General features: G+C 54.0%; 6 protein-coding genes across 6 annotated transcripts; 3 read left to right on the top strand and 3 right to left on the bottom strand.

Moving 5' to 3' along the window:
- Window positions 1–14: 14 nt before the first annotated feature.
- On the top strand, window positions 15–2,482 carry J4E85_004938 (uncharacterized protein; the record flags this gene model as incomplete). The annotated part of the gene is made up of 4 exons (XM_051469189.1): window positions 15–176; window positions 309–781; window positions 852–1,815; window positions 1,874–2,482. 4 exons carry the CDS (start codon window positions 15–17, stop codon window positions 2,480–2,482), a joined length of 2,208 nt encoding a protein of 735 aa, XP_051327404.1.
- A 736-nt stretch (window positions 2,483–3,218) lies between these two features.
- J4E85_004937 (uncharacterized protein) lies at window positions 3,219–3,719 on the top strand (the record flags this gene model as incomplete). The annotated part of the gene is made up of 2 exons (XM_051469188.1): window positions 3,219–3,333; window positions 3,439–3,719. The coding sequence occupies 2 exons, from the start codon at window positions 3,219–3,221 to the stop codon at window positions 3,717–3,719; spliced, it is 396 nt and encodes a 131-aa protein (XP_051327403.1).
- Window positions 3,720–3,845: 126 nt separating this feature from the next.
- On the bottom strand, window positions 3,846–5,333 carry J4E85_004936 (uncharacterized protein; the record flags this gene model as incomplete). Its single annotated transcript, XM_051469187.1, has 1 exon — window positions 3,846–5,333. The coding sequence occupies one exon, from the start codon at window positions 5,331–5,333 to the stop codon at window positions 3,846–3,848; it is 1,488 nt and encodes a 495-aa protein (XP_051327402.1).
- Window positions 5,334–6,222: 889 nt separating this feature from the next.
- On the bottom strand, window positions 6,223–9,189 carry J4E85_004935 (uncharacterized protein; the record flags this gene model as incomplete). Its single annotated transcript, XM_051469186.1, has 2 exons — window positions 6,223–7,346; window positions 7,395–9,189. 2 exons carry the CDS (start codon window positions 9,187–9,189, stop codon window positions 6,223–6,225), a joined length of 2,919 nt encoding a protein of 972 aa, XP_051327401.1.
- Window positions 9,190–14,097: 4,908 nt separating this feature from the next.
- J4E85_004934 (uncharacterized protein) lies at window positions 14,098–14,661 on the top strand (the record flags this gene model as incomplete). The annotated part of the gene is made up of 1 exon (XM_051469185.1): window positions 14,098–14,661. One exon carries the CDS (start codon window positions 14,098–14,100, stop codon window positions 14,659–14,661), a length of 564 nt encoding a protein of 187 aa, XP_051327400.1.
- Window positions 14,662–14,836: 175 nt separating this feature from the next.
- On the bottom strand, window positions 14,837–16,511 carry J4E85_004933 (uncharacterized protein; the record flags this gene model as incomplete). The annotated part of the gene is made up of 2 exons (XM_051469184.1): window positions 14,837–15,959; window positions 16,009–16,511. 2 exons carry the CDS (start codon window positions 16,509–16,511, stop codon window positions 14,837–14,839), a joined length of 1,626 nt encoding a protein of 541 aa, XP_051327399.1.
- Window positions 16,512–16,540: the final 29 nt, after the last annotated feature.

Here is a 16,540-nt window from a genome sequence, read left to right as displayed (position 1 = left end):
CGGAATCCTGCATCATGAGCCGCACCGCGCGCAATTGGTGCCCGCGCAGCACACTGCCTCCGCTACCTCAATTGATCGAGCTGGAAGATGATATAGTCAAGGACGCTCAGATCGACACGAAGCTCGCCAAAGAACCCATGACTGGGCAGCAGGAAAAGGACTTCGGAAACCTCTCGGTAAGTGAAGGCGCACCTCGCTTCCCGTGCCGACTTCATACCGCCCCAGAGTGACGGCATATAAGTCTTGTCACTTGCACCCAGTCTTCCCACTTCACCAACTCTTACAACACAACTAACACACAACACTAGCTTAACAAGCCTCAATCTGGACATCGTCACTGGGTGCCATTCGCAGCTGAGGAGAACGATCCCGTACAACCAGACGACCCGGATAGCTGGCTAGCTCGGCAATCCGAATTCTCTAACGTACCCAAGCAACCGCGTCGAAACGGCCGTGGTAAGGCAACCGCTCACCACGCTAGTACCGTCGAACCTGCCAACCTTACTTCTCCAACTACACCCCGCCCCACGGACCCAGTAAATAATCAGAAGCCGCCTAACAAGAGATCCCCGCGCAACAAGAAGAAGAAAATTGGCAACAACATGGCCGGGCCATCCAACGGAAAAGCGAGTGTTTACGTCCCTCCTCACCTCCGCAACCGCAGCTCTGCCGACGGTGAAAAGGCAGACTCTGCCCATGACAGCGGTGTTGCTGTCAATGGATCGCGTTCTACGTCCAATCAGTCGAAGCTCGGGATGAGCAGCAAGCCTGATCTCATCTCGTAAGTCTACCATCGCGCCTCGATGCCGTGACAGACATCATACAATTCAGGTTTACTAACACGTATGCAGCAACGGTGCGAATCATCAGCAAGATTCGTCTGCTTCGTCACCAACAACGTCGCCCAGCAATGGGAAGAACGGGCTGCGTGGATCTGCGATGCCTGAGCCCACCACCTACAACGGCTGGGACCAGCCCAAGGTCGAGTCTCCTCCCACTACCAAAGCTCCGGGAAATCCACGATGGCCCCGAGGTCCACAGCCCTACAAGAAGACAGTCTGGCCCAAGGCAAAAGATATGAAGTATATACCCTCAAGCAGCGACAGTGATGGCGGCGTCGGCTTCAGGTCTGACAGCAATGGAGACCCGGATTACGACGCCAGGAAGCTGACGGACTGGGATGGTAACTGGCTGCCCGCTCCTGAGACTTGGACCGGACGCAAAGGTCACGCAGACCGTCATTTTGGCGCTAACATAGAGCGATGGGCTGCGGCAATCCCTGACGAATACAAGGTCCAAGTTTACCTCCCACCCAACACGTTCACTCTCGGCAAAGAAGTTGCACCTCGCTACTGGCTGGAGGTAAAGATTGAGGGCGACAATCTTAGGACGAACTGGCAGAAACTTGTAACAACGAAGTCCGAGCCTGAACTGGTAGACAACAACGATCTCATCGACTACTTACCTTGGTGGGAGCTTTACGAGGATATCATCTATGAAGAGCACATCGATTCCAGTGACAGCCAGGACCAGAAGCGCCTCACACACGTGTCTAGCTATCTCCACGCTCTGGCAGCTCCAGAACTTAGGGTTGACCCGGAAACGAATGAACCTCATCAGTTAGCTTCCGCTGAAGCCAAGGTCCAGGCAGTGAAGAAGCATAAAGAGGACAAGTATCGCAAAACGATGGCGAAACGGAACCGTCCCATACCAGAGTCAAAGGCTCCTGTTCAACCGATGGTGGACCGTCGGTTGCGCCCTGAAGCCAATATATATATTCGACCCATTCAGGCGATGGATGTCCGGGGCATCGCAGTAAGTTGAATGTCTTGAATTGCATCAGAAACACATGTTCTGCTAACACCGATTATAGGAGATCTACAACTTTTATGTCAGGGATACCATCTTCGCAACCGAGTTCGACGAACGCACTGTGGCTCAAATCGCTGCGAGAATCACGGATATTACCAGCGCAGGCCTCCCGTACCTAGTAGCCGTCTCCAAGAGCAACCAGCACCGGGTCGACCCGGGCTATGTCAACGAAAAGATAGTTGGTTTCATCCACCTCGACGACTTCTGTGGTCAAGCGACTCTATACCGCTACACATTCGAGATGGAGTTGTTTGTCCACCCAGGGTTCGTTTCTAAGGGAATCGGCAAGTGTCTCGTGGATCGACTTTTGGAGATGGTCGATACCAGCTATCGCGCCCGTGGTGGATACGAGTATGTCAACAACTTCGACTATCTCAAGACAGGGCCGTCAAGAGTTGTCAAGACCGTCTTGCTCAACGTTCACCACGAGAATGGCGATGACTTGGATGCTGATTGGCGAGGCAACTTTCTAAGCGCTTGCAAGTTTATCCGAGTTGGTAGACTTCCGAGGGTGGGATACAAGCATGACAAGGTCATCGACGTCTCGATCTTTGCGCATCATACCAAGGAGGATATCGATCCGAGCGCTCGTCCCACTGTAGCGGGTTGAACACGGTAGTACATGTTGCTGCCCAAAACAGTAAGTGGCTTACGCTGATATCAGATATCAAACACTGACAGTGCAGTTGCAAGACGACTTCGCCGTAGCGTCAACCGTTGAGAGCTCCAACCAACGCGGGACCATTGAGCGCGTCTCCTCTTGCACATTCAAAAGTGTTTCATCAAATTGTTTCTTTTTGCTTTGCGTACTGCGAATTCACGGCGAAGAATGCATCATCTTGATGATGAAGCGGGATTTGTTTCTTCCTTCTGGCTGTCCTTTGAGTGTGGTGGAAACACGTGCATCTGGTGGAGTTTTGTGCACATGGACATCAACGGAAGACAGGTTCCGCACGGTGCTCTCAGTGTCTACTACCATGCTCACTATATCATATGTTCTTTCCTGGTCAAATTAGATCTCTACTCTCACGCCTGTATTCCTCGATCGGTGCAACGACCGCGGTGATGTCGTCAACTCCTTGTCGCGTACCGTACCCCACCAAAAAGAAAGGGAGCGCGTCAAACCTCCCCACCCATGACAAGTGACGTCACAACCACCCCGAAGCTTGGAAACGCGCCGCGCCGCGTAACCTGCGCAACTAACATAAAGCCGTTGCGCTCAGGACCCTTAGGCAACTAACTCCATAAACTCCTAGCTCCTACCGCATTTCACATTCTTGAAATAAACAATCAACAAACCTACATAATCCAAGCCACGAGAAACTCAAGAGCCGACATCGTTCATCATGTCAGACAAGGAAGAGCCGCAGCAACAGCACATCCAGACTGAGCCCCAGAATGACGAGCAAGAGGAGAAGAAGGGATCAGGAGGTCTTTTGAGCAAGGTCGGAGACCCTATCGGTACGTCTCCTCTCCTCCCTCCCTACCCTCCCTACCCAGATCACCACCACACCTCCCAACCCATCCAACCTATCCAACCCCTACTAACATCCACACCCACAACAGGCAACGTCCTCGGCACAGCCCTCCGCCCCCTCGGCGCGCCCCTCGAAAAAGGCGTAACAGGCCCCCTCGGCAACGCCCTCGGCGGCACCACACGGCCCGCACTCGGTCCCCTCATGGGCCACGAAGAAGAAAAGTCTGAGCTGCTGGGCGGCCAGAACAAGGATAGCTATGAGAGTAAGCCGGAGAGTATTGCGGGGAAGGAGCAGACGGGGCAGAATCCGCTGGGTCTGGATCAGACGGGGCGGTGGGGGTTCCAGGATGAGAGTGGGGGGAAGAAATAGGAAATGAGGGGATGGGAGGATGGTAAGGGGAAGGGTGTTTATGTTCGAGATGGTGTTATTAGTAGAGAATTGTATGGGTATATTTCTCAGAGAGCGCCAAAACTGCACAAGTGTAGTGCTTGAGCGTTAGAACATCTCGCTCATACCACTCTCGCCCAACACGCCCTCTTCGTATAGACTCTGCTCCCGCTCTTCGCCTTCTCGATCGTCATGTATATCTTCCCTTCCCCCTTTCCCTCTAAATGTATCATCAAGCCCCTGAACCGTCCCAACACTATCCCCAAACTCATCTTCCTCCATTCTTTCTTCTTCCCTACCATCCCCGTTCAACTCGGGTATCGGCGTGCGCCCAGTGAGTATATCGAACAGACTGTCGTCCGACTCCTCCTGCTCATCCTCATCATCACGCTCAAAGCGCAAGATCTTATCTTTGCCCTCTGGCCACACCAGTACGTGAGCCTGCTGATGACCGAATACAAGTGCGGGTTTCTTGTCTGGCGAGGTGAAAAGCCAGGTTGTCGACCAGCGGGGTGGTGCTGAACCTGCTGGTTTGCTGATTTGCGAGGACAAGGTGAGAATAGCTGGGGGATGTTGGAAAGAGGATTGGTGGGCGGATGTGGAATGGGAAGTGGAGGATGATGGTGATTGAGAGGTCGCAGCTGTGTAGAGGTATACGGTGGGTTCGTCTTGGGTCGTCTGGATGAGCAGACGGTTTGGATCGGTGGGGTGCCAGAGCAGGTTCTTAACTGGACTGTATTGAATTATTATGCATCGTGGTCGGAGGATGGTAAGATCCCAGATCCACACTGTGCAGGGTGTACTGTCATCGCGCGTCGCACATAATGTGCCGTCTGCATTGAAGGTCAACATGCCGATACCCTGCTTCATGAGTCCGGTTTCGTTCTTCTCCAAAGCTGCTTTTGGAGGTGTGACGGGCTGCTGCGAGGTTGTGAAGCTGCGGTTGCCCTGGCTGTCGACATGTTCGCTGTATACGGGTGCGCTGGGCACATCGATGACGGGTGTGTGGTCCAGGAAAACAACTGGGGCGAAGGTTCGTGTAGAGAGGATACGGACGCGACGGTCCCAGCCAGCGACAGCTAGACATTCGTTCCCAGGCACCCATTCGAGCGTCTTGATACCCAAGCCTTCCACATCCCACTCGCTGACGTCGTCTGAGGGTTCGCGGGTCATGGCGCGATACAAATGGCCGTCGGCAGTGTAGATGTGGAGTTTGTAGCCAGCAGAGGCTGCATCCCAGACTGCCAGCCAGCGACCGTCGCGACTCCATCTCAGCCCTGCCGCATCGTTTGTCGTAAGCTCGACGCGATTGATGACCTTGTATGTGCCTGGAGCCAGGAGCAACAGAATATCAGCGCCTGCTGCACGACATAGCAGTGCCAGAACGCCGCCTCTTCGTCTTCCACCTCTTGAGTCTGTATCCTCGCCAGGGCGATAGCCCCAGCCCTTTCCGTCTTTGCCTACAAACTTCGGATCGCGTATCTCTACGGCCCTGCCAGTCTTGAGACACCATATCTTGGCACATGCGGTAAAGTCGCTCCAGACAATGACTTCATCCTCGTTGGCGCCAAACTCGGCATGCACGTTCTTGCCCATGCCGCCCGAGCCATTGCTTATTACGGCGTTCCATTTTTCGTCGCGAAGATCGTATACGCGCGTTGTATCGTCATCGGATATGAGAACGCGGTTCGAGCATGGCCGCGGTGTGCGTGAGGATCGACGGGGTGGTGTCGAGTTGGGCGAGGGTCGCGACGTGGACGAGGCCAGTGGCGGTAGGGTAGGTGCTGACCAGGCGATTCTCGAGTTTCTAAGATCATGACTTGAAGGTATCGCTATACTCCGCACGATTTCCAAGGTGGTAAGACAGCGTATCTGCAAGCGCGCGCCATTGAGACATGCGACGTGTGTCGCGGTCGGTGATGGGACGGAGGCATTAGTCGCTGGCACTGATCAGTAACTGCCGAGGCTTAGGACCTTCGCGTTCATGCTCACATTTGAATTGCGGGGTTACGACGATGTCTTCCATCGTCAAAACAGTCTTATCAAGCATGCGACGAGAATGTTTGGATTCGGTAAACAAGGGCAGGTGCGGATACAGGCCAATGGGAGTCCAAAGACGCCGCAATTAGCGTGGTTTCGGCTCTCGAAGCTCAGCGCTGCGGGCGGTCAAACAGCGGAATCCCAGGGATTCACTCACGTAAAGTCACTCAGAAAGCGGGACCTCTTTCATCATACCAGAGAATTTGTTCTTATTCCAATCATAACCGTAACAGCAACGAGGGTATCGGCATGCACTCCAAGTCGACTAACAAACGCTCCAAAACACGCCATCAATCGTCCTGGGTATACTTTAGATGCAGTAGATCCAATCTCAGAACCCAATCATACTGTGTAGAAGTGGAAAAGGAAATAAACCAAACGCTTGCTTGCTAGATCGCTCAATCCAAACTGTCCATCTTCATTATCATTGTCGCATCGGGGCCGCTCATGTCTGGTACACTGGCGCCTTGATCAAGATGCTCTTGCCGCGAATCTGTACAAAGACACCAGCGGCCATACGCACACGTGGTGGCGGCGCTTCGTCCTTTGGTCCACCAGAGCTACCCGGCGGATGTTGCGTAAGACTTTGCTGGCTGCCACCTTGACCGAGCGACGATTCCCGCTTGCCCAGAGTAGCAGGAGAAGCCGTCGGCTTCTTGGACCCACCAAAACCGAACATGCCGCGCTTCTTATCTTCTCTTGGTGGTTGGCTTCCCTGTAGCTGTGCTTGCTCTTGTTCCGCTAACGACATGTTGTCGTCAGGTCTGGAAGCCATGCTTCTGATCGAAGCTCGGTCGGCATCATCCCGCTCCACGATGGGTGCGGTCAGCGCGGGGATGCCGGACTCAATCTTCATGAAATCGGGAACGATGCTATGATCAGGGTAAAAGTACTCGATGTGTACTTCACGGCTTTCAAGGGGCAAATGTTGTGCGATGCTAATGGCGAGTTCGATGATCATAGGCACACCTCCATTGAGATCTGGAGGCGCAGGGTCATTCAAGTGCATCTGGAGGAACGCAATAAGCTTCTCGTTCAGTGTTTCAGTGAGCGCCTCGCGATTGGCTGTGGCCTGTGGTGCTCTCAAAGTGTCCGCAAGGCCTTCCAGTGTGGCCAGCCGCCAGTTGATAATCTTCGCAGCGAGCGTATCTTCATCCTCGGCGCTATGACACGGCGGCGAGAACTTGCGGATATTGGAGATGATTGACTGTAGTTGCGTCGAAAAGCCCGGCTCGAGGTCTGGGTGGAAATACTTCTCGAATATGTTCTCCACAAGCCACTGCGAGATGACAGCACGGCCGATAGCCGTCATTTCTTGCTTGCCTGTCTCGACAGCTGTCTTGTTGACCACCTTGTGTAGCCACGTAGGTATACTCTTCCAGTCTTTGCGAATGGAGAAGGACAGCTGTGCTATCAATCCGTCCAATCGATTGAAGCGTGTTGCATATTCGCTGTCGTCCCAGGATGTACGAGACAAAGACAAACGCTGGTTTGCGAGGGTGTTCTGTAGCTGATGGACCTGTGATTGCTGCTCGAAAAAGTATCGCTTGACCTTTTGGTACTTTTCGCCTGTATTGTGTTAGATGCAATCGACTCGTCCAAAGATTGTGTACTCACGCAAGACATCGTGCTCTTTCTGTAGCTTCTCGATCTCCTCCTCTGACATATCGGCGACAGATGTCCTCGGCGGCGGCGTTGCCCGTCCCATTTCAGAGACCTGCTGGGGCTGCTTCTCACCGCGGTATGGCTGTCCTTGCGAAGCTGTTGGAACGACGTTAGCGTCGAATGTTGCCAGGCCCGGCGACACGGGCGGCAGACCGTGGGGCTGACCTTGAGCGGGAGGCTGTGAAAGCATGGACGACTCTCGCGACGTTGCGCCCGGCTGTGGTTGGCTGCCATCGTTCGCTTTCCTGATGGTGTTCCTAGCACTGCTCTGAGCACTAGGCGCCATGCTGTCGTGCGCGTGTGGGGGTGTTATGTTGGTCGGTAGCAGATCGGACGACTGGGGATGCTGCGCGTCGTAGGGCTGGTGGGACGGCGGCTGGAGGGGAGACGGCGGGGCGAGCTGGTGGGACGAAGGGGGACGGCGCTGCGACTCGATCGCCTGGGCCTCTTGCGCGATCTGAGGATGCTGGCGAGACGCCTGTGGGGGCTGCAGGTCAATCTGCTGCTGCGAGGCTGGCCGGCCAGGTTGAGGCTGTTGCTGCTGGTCTTGATGCGGCTGAAGCTGCGACGCAAACTGCTGCGGGTAGAGCGTGTTTTTCTGGGCGTTGTCTAGCGGCGAATGGCCCTGGGCCTGGAGTTTAGCTTGCTGCTGTTGGTACAGGTAGTAGGTTTGCTGGATGTCTTGCGAGACTGGGCCACCTTGGCCGTGCAGCTGAGCGTTCTGGAGCAGAGGGCTTGGCACGGTTTGCGGGTTGAAGGCCTGGTAGTCGCCCGGGGCTTGTGGGTGCTGGACCGCTGGCTGGTAGCTCTGGTACTGCTGTTGCTGTTGCTGGTGCCGTGGCTGCTGGAGACCCTGGCCCTGGTGTTGCTCAGGGCTGTATTGGTCTACCCCGCCTTGGGTCGAATAGCTTCCCTCCGTGCTTACCCTGTCAAGTGGGGGCCGATTGTACGGCTGCTGTTCCTGACGCGGCTGCGGCGCAAACTGCTGAGGCTGCGGCAGGTTCTGTTGGTACTGGATGTCCTTGGGCGGTACCTGGGGCGTATCGTCTTTCTGCAGGAAGGGGTCGAGGTTGTCTTCGTCCTGCTCGTTCGAGGCGGGCAGATGAGATGTCGACCCTTGGTGCTGGTGCCACTGCTGCACACGGCTCTCTTCCTGCGCCTGATACTCCTGCGCGCGGGGGTCGCTCTTCCGTACTGACTGTCGTCTGCCCAGGCCGTTCTTCTGTGCTTTGGCTTCCTGGTCTTTGTGCCCTTTGACTCCGGCTGCAATGCGACTGCGCAGCGATGGCTTCTTGGCTTCCGGCGTGTATGCAGAAGGCGCAGGCTGGGGCTGATAGGGGCCGCGATGAGGCGATTCAGCACCAGACACTGGCGCGGGGCCGGGTTGTTGCTGGTAAACCTGCGACGGCGACGACTGACCCAGAGGGAGATGGGCACTCAACCTGTGACTCGTCGTGCGCTGAGGAAACTGTTCTCTATATTGGCCCTGTAGCGGAGCGCCCGCCGAGACCTGCTGTTGTTGCACAGGAGGCTGCTGAGCCTGTACAGGCGCCTGCTGGCTGTCTGGAGTATGGTATCGCTGCGCGGCGACGTGCTCGTTCACTGCCAGCGCTTGCCCGTCAGCGACGCCGGCGATTGGGCGCCCAAATGCTTCCTTACCAGGTGGTACGGGCGAATGCTGCCCTGACGAGGAGATGTCGACAGATTGGTGCGACCGATTCGACTTGGTCCATGGAAAGTTAGGCATCGCAGTGTTGACAGCTTCGAGCTCCGCCTCAGAGCAGGTTGTCGATGGCGGGGCGGAGACGACGCGCTCAGCTAATAATAAAACGAGACTGAGCAACCATAGACTATACCCGGGTAAGACTGCATCGCGCGGTTGGACAGCTTTCCTCAAGTACAATGCATCGAGCTACATAGATGCACGGCGTAGGTGATCAGCCCAAGCCGCCGCACGTGCAGGCATGCGGAACTAATGGAATGACATGGAGAAGGCAAGACCAGTCCCGGTGCAGCTAACACCGGACCAAGTTGCTCATATCGCGAGCCGTGGCAGTGCTGCTATTGCCAATTCCTGCCAGCCTGCCTCTAACGCCTTTCTGCTGTTCAAGGCTTCCAAGGCGCAATCGACGTTTCGTCTTCCCCGTTCTGTGCCTGCACTCCCGCATCCCAGTGACACAGAAGACGACAGCAAACGTCGCTGGATCCAGATACATACACTGTGCCCATAGCCCGGCGGATGGAACCTGCAAACAAGAACGCCAAGTGGGGACAGCAGCTGTTAGTCTAGGCGGCGTTGCAAGCCCTCCTCTGCTCAACGTGCCTGAAGCTGCAGCCGCCCCTGCGTATCGCCTGGGGTATGCAAACTATGCATATCGCGTCTCATTATTGTACACTGAATGTTTTGCTTTTCTTGTGCGATCGTGAGATTTGCGACGTGTCCGAAGAGCTCAATGCCTAGAGTGGCAGATTGCATCATCACCATTACGGACTATCTCAAAGCGAGCGGATCTGCACTCGAGCCAGATGTGCATCATCTCGCTCATGCTCCCTCAGCTCCGAAAAATGTCATGGGGCTATTTTTGGCGTCTGACATGTGCTAGCCGCGTTCGACTAGCTTGCCTATCGTTTCGGTTCTGATGCCTGTGTAAGGTTTCCTAAGCTTCCACGTTACACCACTTTCACACAAATCTCAACACAAGGCTGAGGTCTCGAAAAGCTGACCATCAGCCACTTCATGCACGCAATATAGCCAAACTCAACTGTCGGTCTCTCCGACACCTCACCGGCATTGACCGGACAACAAACGACGCGAACCCATGCCGGTGAGGCGGTTATGCACGCCTCCTTGGAGGTGCGTGGGGACTACTGTATGCGCAAGTGCGGCACTGCCAGGAACGATCTCTGTATGAGACATTGTTACGCGCTTCTCTTCTCGATCGTACTTCTAGTATTGATGCAATGCCGAATCGTCTCGCAAGAGGGTATACTAGGAGCTTACTCAGACCATAGGTAAAGCGAACTCCGATATTCGCACGCGCGCGAGTTGGTTATTACCGCAATATTTCTCAACAAGAGCAGATTCTCATGTCGGTACCGTATGGATTGCGGGACTTGTAGGCAGCTCGTCGTCACGGATCGTCGCGCTACCACTGAATGACAACCAAAATGTAGCCTTGTGATCTCGCACAAAGCGTCTATAGGCAAACTTTGACTACGATTAAGTGAACTTTCAATCACTACGCAATGAGATTGCGCAATTCTCAATTCCATTGCCCGAACCTTCTCCACTGAAACTTTACGCGCGTTGTCCTGACTACGACCACTTCAATGCAAGCTACAGATTTCTCCAACCTTCTCTCTCGACCATGGCCGATCAACAGGTGTTCCGGTTTCTCGACCTACCGACAGAACTGCGCTTGATGGTCTACAAATTCCTTCCGGTCAAGACGGTACACCACGTGGTTCGAACAAATGATTTTGCTTTCTGGTTCAACAACTCTCACTATCACTCTACTCAATTACCTGGGCATTTCCTCGAAGACGGAGCACATTTCCAAACTCCATCTTCGAAATGGCCTGTATACTCCATGAAGATAGTTTGCAAGAAGATCCCCGGCCTAGCTATCCTGGGTACTAGTCAAAAGATTCAGCTAGAAGCTGGTGAAGTTCTAAACCCAAAGTTACGAGCTATCAGCAGGTTACCCGCGCAGATCATCGTAAACAGCATCTCCCTCGGCAGTCTCGCCATGGATGATCTGGTGACTCGACTGTCATACGCAAACACAACCTATTGGACAAACAAAAGCCGTCTCCTAGACTGGCGCGTAACAGCACCTGAGTTGCGCCCAGGAAACGAACCCAGGTCTCGACCCGTTCACGTAGCCATACGCAATTCATTCATCGACAGAGACACAGCCGACGCATCGACAGACAACTTCAGAATGCAGTGCCTGCGGAATTGCTTCTATTGGTCACTTAGACATGAATCAGCTATACATTCCGCGAGCTGCCCTACAGATGGCTCTTTCCCGCACATTGACCAGCATTTACATCTCCGTATGGCTGGATTGACTTCGCAGGAGGAAAAGGCTTACGACACATTTCGACCTCTGGACCGTGAAAGTTTTGGAAGATGCTGTCGTTGCAGGTCTACCTCGCTTATCGACAGCGGTGAGATCATTGGTGAAGTGGAATGGGAGGACAAATGGGCGGAACATGAGAGCTACCAGTAAGGCCTATGATAGTTGTAGGATGAAGAAGAGAAGTCGTCTCAAGCCTGGGGAAGTTGGCCGGATACGGCTACCTAAGTTTGGTGACTGGCTATTGACATCGATCAATGGACGCTCAGACCGGAACGTAAGACGAATTCGAGAACGATTACTGTAGAAGTATCAATTGCATCAAACAATACACTAACCTCAAAGCAATCTTACCTTCACTTCTACTTCAGGTCTGTGCGCCCACTCATTGTACTGCGCCTAAATGCCACTCGTTTTCCATTGGTACCTCTCACCACACCGCATCAATACACTACCCAGGTTGACCCAAGCGCCGTAACCTCCAGCAACCTAACGAGGTCTTTATACGCCGAAGTCATGAAGGTATCAACTACCGACCTACCTCCGCCTCAGACTGCCACGATGGAGTCATCAGAACAACCACGCCGCCCACTGTCCACGCTACTCTACCCAAGAACTGCAGAAGCGCCATCAGCATACGGAACATCACCCCAACTTCCGACAATCCCACAAGAACCTGAACCACCACCATCTCCACCTTCTCCGCCGTCAAAACCGCATCAAGACCATCCAACACCACCCTCACCACCAACCTCCCCACCCCTCATCGTCATCCACCCCGTTCCAGAACCCACCTCACCCGCCTCACCAACCTCGCCCTTCCCAGACAGTCTCCCACCGCGCCCCCAACCCGCACAAAACGGAACCCTCATCTCCCGCCTCTTCAAGCGCGCACCCGCCCACCCCGACGACATAGAGCTCGGTCCACTTCCACACGAACACACACCAGAGACTCCTGTTACGGACGCGGACAAGGAACGGGAGTACAGGAGGAAGAAGGTGTTGTTCATTTATATGGTTTGGGGAGTGCTTCTCGTGTTTGCGATATGCGGGATGGTGGTTGGAGCGCAGATGTATAGGGGGAAGGTTAGTGATGAGGGTGGTGGTGAGAAGGTTAATAACTTTGAGGTTGTTGATGCGGATGGAAAGGTCGTGGGAGGGGGAGGGGGAGGATGATGGGTGGTGGTTGGTTGATTGAAGTAGACTCACGGGCTGGATAGATCAATGTCCGGACAATTGTCACTGGAAAAGGAAGCAATATAGCTAACATCAGTATCGGAACAAAGTAGGTTGAGATAGACGGTAGAACGATGAAGAGTAGCAAGAGCTTCACAAAGACATGGTGCGAGAAGGTTATGCTAGATATGCTTCGTCGTATGAATCTACCTATAAGGAATTAAGAAAAAATGTACTCAATGTCAATTAATGACTCGCGCGGACTTTCACGGCAGCAGTCCAAGTTCAACTGTCTTCAGACCTAGTTCTGGTTCTGTGTCACCTTCACCATCTCGCTTACTCAATCTGTCTTTGCTAGCTCGACTCCGACTGACCGACAGCAGACCACTCCGCTCGCTGTTGTCTGCGCAGGAGACGACGATCCTCAACATAACCAATTTGTGTACTGCTACATGTATGCCGTATAGAAACATCACTACCTTGCTTTGTGCTGACATTCTAGCAGAACCACCGCTTTCCACCGCCATGGCTCCCAACCACACCAAAACAGACCAGCCCGTCTACCTCCGCATCTTAGGCTTTGATCTCCATTGTGACGCCGTCACGAGCAACGACTACAACACTTCCCAAGTCGGCCACGTAGCTACCCACGATGCCTATCGCACTCGATACGCTCCAGAACCCTACCACTCTGTCCCCGCAGTAGAACTCTACCGCGATCAGCGCAACGCTGGGCTACTCTACATCTTGATCGCAGCTGGCGCGGCAGCAGCTCTCGTAATTGGAGTTGCAATGCTCTTATTCGGATTTATGCTGTTCATGTTCGCTGTTTGTTGGATTGTGGCATTCATGGTCGTTGTCGGATTGATGTGCTCGGTTATGTAAGGTAGATATGGAATGGGTGATAAGTGAGCCAGCAGTGTGAATGACGGGAAGGAAGACAGGATGAATGGCAGAGCTTGCTCATATCGATAGATGAGAGATGTAGAGCAGTTTCCAGTTAGCACGCAACTAGGATGTAGTTCCAAGCTTGAGAATTGATGAGAAGAAGATCGGGTATGCTAGGTGGTATTATTCGCTGTATATGCATGAAATCGAAACGTGTACTCAGTCTCATCCGACAGTCCAGGTGATCTCGCAGTCCAGGCAGTCGCGTTCGGGTGCGGTTAGACCAAGTCCAGGCGCTCTTTCCTCTTCACGTTGCCGCCTGGTCACTATTTCCTCGTTCCGCTAGCTCTCTTCTACGACCACTCAGATACTCCTTCCGCCCACTGCTGACTGAGCAACTACCAGGTATCTACACTGCCCTTTCCCACGCTGCCATGAGTCTGTCGCCCACTTAGACCACTGAAACGCTCTTTCCTAACTTCCCAGTAGAACGACCACTCTCAGCCGCCATGAACGCCTCCAATAGCGAAATTGATTATTCCACGGACGATACCCCCTCGAGCACGGGGTCCGACGACAGTTGGGTTGACTTCGGCTGCGGCGATCTAGACGACGACGACGACGACGACGACGACAACAACGACGACGACGACGACAACAACAACGACAACGACAACAACGACAACGACAACGGCGACAACGACGAGAACAACGACAACGGCGACGATGACTCCGATCACGTACACACTCACACCACCTACATCAAGATCAAATCCAAAAGTGGCGTATCCAGCCGGGTGAAGCCGCCCACCGTCTCTGTCAAACATCGTTCGTCTCGCTCAAGAGCAAAGCACCGCGATTCTACCACTGACCACCGCGACTTCATTGTCTGCTTCATGATGATGTTGGTCATTCTGTCACTGTTGTTACCTGAGCGAACCTTCGTTTTCTGCGAACTGGTGGGCTTCTTACTGGCCGAGGTTGCATCAGCTTTGTTCGAGGCAAAATCTCTCCGGTTTGTATTAGCTGTAGTGCTGTTCACTGTGGCGAGCCTCAAGAAGCAGAACCCGTGAAAAGGAACAGGACGCGAAGAACAAAGGTATGGAAGGAAAGGAGATTAAATGAGGCGCACTTGTTCTTGTTGTAAGGGGACACAGATCGCTTTAACGTGCAGGTATCACGGAGACGAAATCGAAGTTACTAGATGGTATCATTTGCTGTATATGCATGAGTAGAGTGAGTCGACTATTACTGGGTCTCGTCCACATATCCCAGAGCCTCTCCAACCTTGACCTTCATTCCTTGTTCAATGTTCCACTTGAACCCACCCTTCCTCTCCATACCAGTGAAGCCCTCGTCGAGACTGGGTCTTATGCCCTTTGGCGCCTCGAAGACCAAGACGATGGTACTTCCTAGCTGGAATCCGCCCATCTCTTCGCCGCGCTTGAGAGAATAACCACCTAGCACACGACTAGCGGAAGTGTAGGAGGCCTCGGCAAAACCGGAGTATGGTTCTCCCCTCGCTGCAGCTTCTTCGGCGGCGCGGTCAGCGGCAGTGTCGGTGGTGAGACTGTTGGTGCGGAGTTCGCGATCGAAGTTGATCTTGATAGATCCGACGTTGGTCGCGCCGACGGGTGTGTAGGAGAAGAAACCCCAGCGCCAGCGACCGAGCAGGACAACGCGCTCGTTCAAGGTGAAAAGACCGGGCATGGTGCGTTGTAGATATGGAGATACACTGTATAGTTCACCGGCGAAGTGACGTCGCGATTCGACGACCCATGATACTGGAGAGTGGAAACGGTGGTAGTCGCCTGGTGCGAGGTATACGACGCAGTAGTAGAGTGCGGTAGGTGTCTTGTTGGATGCCGGTGCCCACCAAGGTCGCTCAGCTTCACTCAAGGCCATTTCAGCGCGTACTTCGGCTTCCGAAGAAGCAGCCGGTGCGGTAGACTGATCCGTGGGCATTTCAGATGGCTTCCCGCCTTTTGGCCAGGGTCCTGAGAACAGGTTGGGCAAGGTATACGAGATGCCGTTCACGTTTGCGAATTCCTCGTCTGCGCGGACAGTATCCTCTTCGTCCTTTGCGGTCTTCTCATGTTCGCTTGTGACGACCTGAGAGTTTGCGACGTTTTGGGCGGGTGTGCTGGGCTTGGTGGAGCCTAGAAGCGCATCTAAGCTGTACGTTACACCTTTGACTTGTTCGACTTCGCCGTGCTCGATGGTGCCGAATTGGATGACTTTGCCGTCTGCGGGAGAGAGAACGGCGTTGGGATTCGGGTCGAGAGGGCGGACTCCGGGTTTTAGGGTGCGGTAGAAGAAAGCAGCGAGATTGGGGTAGACGTGGAGATCGGGCTCGGAGACTTCAGAGAGGCTGTGGCTTGTTAGCATTGGATATAACTACTAGGCTGATGGTTTCTGACTTGACACCGAAGATCCAAGAGTACAGCTTGAAGCCGGGTACGCGAAGGTAGTATGGAATGTCGATTTCGTTGAAGCGTCCCCAAACTCGCGAGAGGGCCTTGAGAGGTAGCGTGGACATGACCTGAACAGTCCATGGCCCGCTCGGCCGTATCCTCTCGCGCTTCTTCGGTCGGCCCTGGTTGTCCACTGCACCTTCCTCGCCATTCTGTCTCTCAGCCTCGGTATGCTTCTCCCTCCGTTGTATGCGATAGAGCTGGAATGCGCCGAGGAAGCCGACGCCGAGTGCAATTGGTATTGGCTCCCATTTTATCTTGGTGTTCTTGAGTGCCGAGTTCAGCCGTGACCTGAAGGACTCTTTCCTGTGGAAGTTCTGCTCATATGTTGCGCGCGTGGAGGAGAAGGTGCGAGACGGGACGGAGAGGCGCGCCTGTCGGTGTGTGGGCGTTTGGAAGCGCGGGCGGAGAGGGCCTCGCATGAGCTGGCGCGAACAGGAAGACGCCATGGCTATGTTGTATGCATTGGTCTCAAAGT

Source organism: Alternaria conjuncta (genome assembly GCF_024043145.1).
Source record: "Alternaria conjuncta strain BMP 0040 chromosome Unknown scaffold_6, whole genome shotgun sequence".
In the NCBI taxonomy this organism is placed as follows: domain Eukaryota; kingdom Fungi; phylum Ascomycota; class Dothideomycetes; order Pleosporales; family Pleosporaceae; genus Alternaria; species Alternaria conjuncta.
Note: the sequence above shows the minus strand (reverse complement) of the source record. Positions and strands in the feature narration are given on the sequence as shown.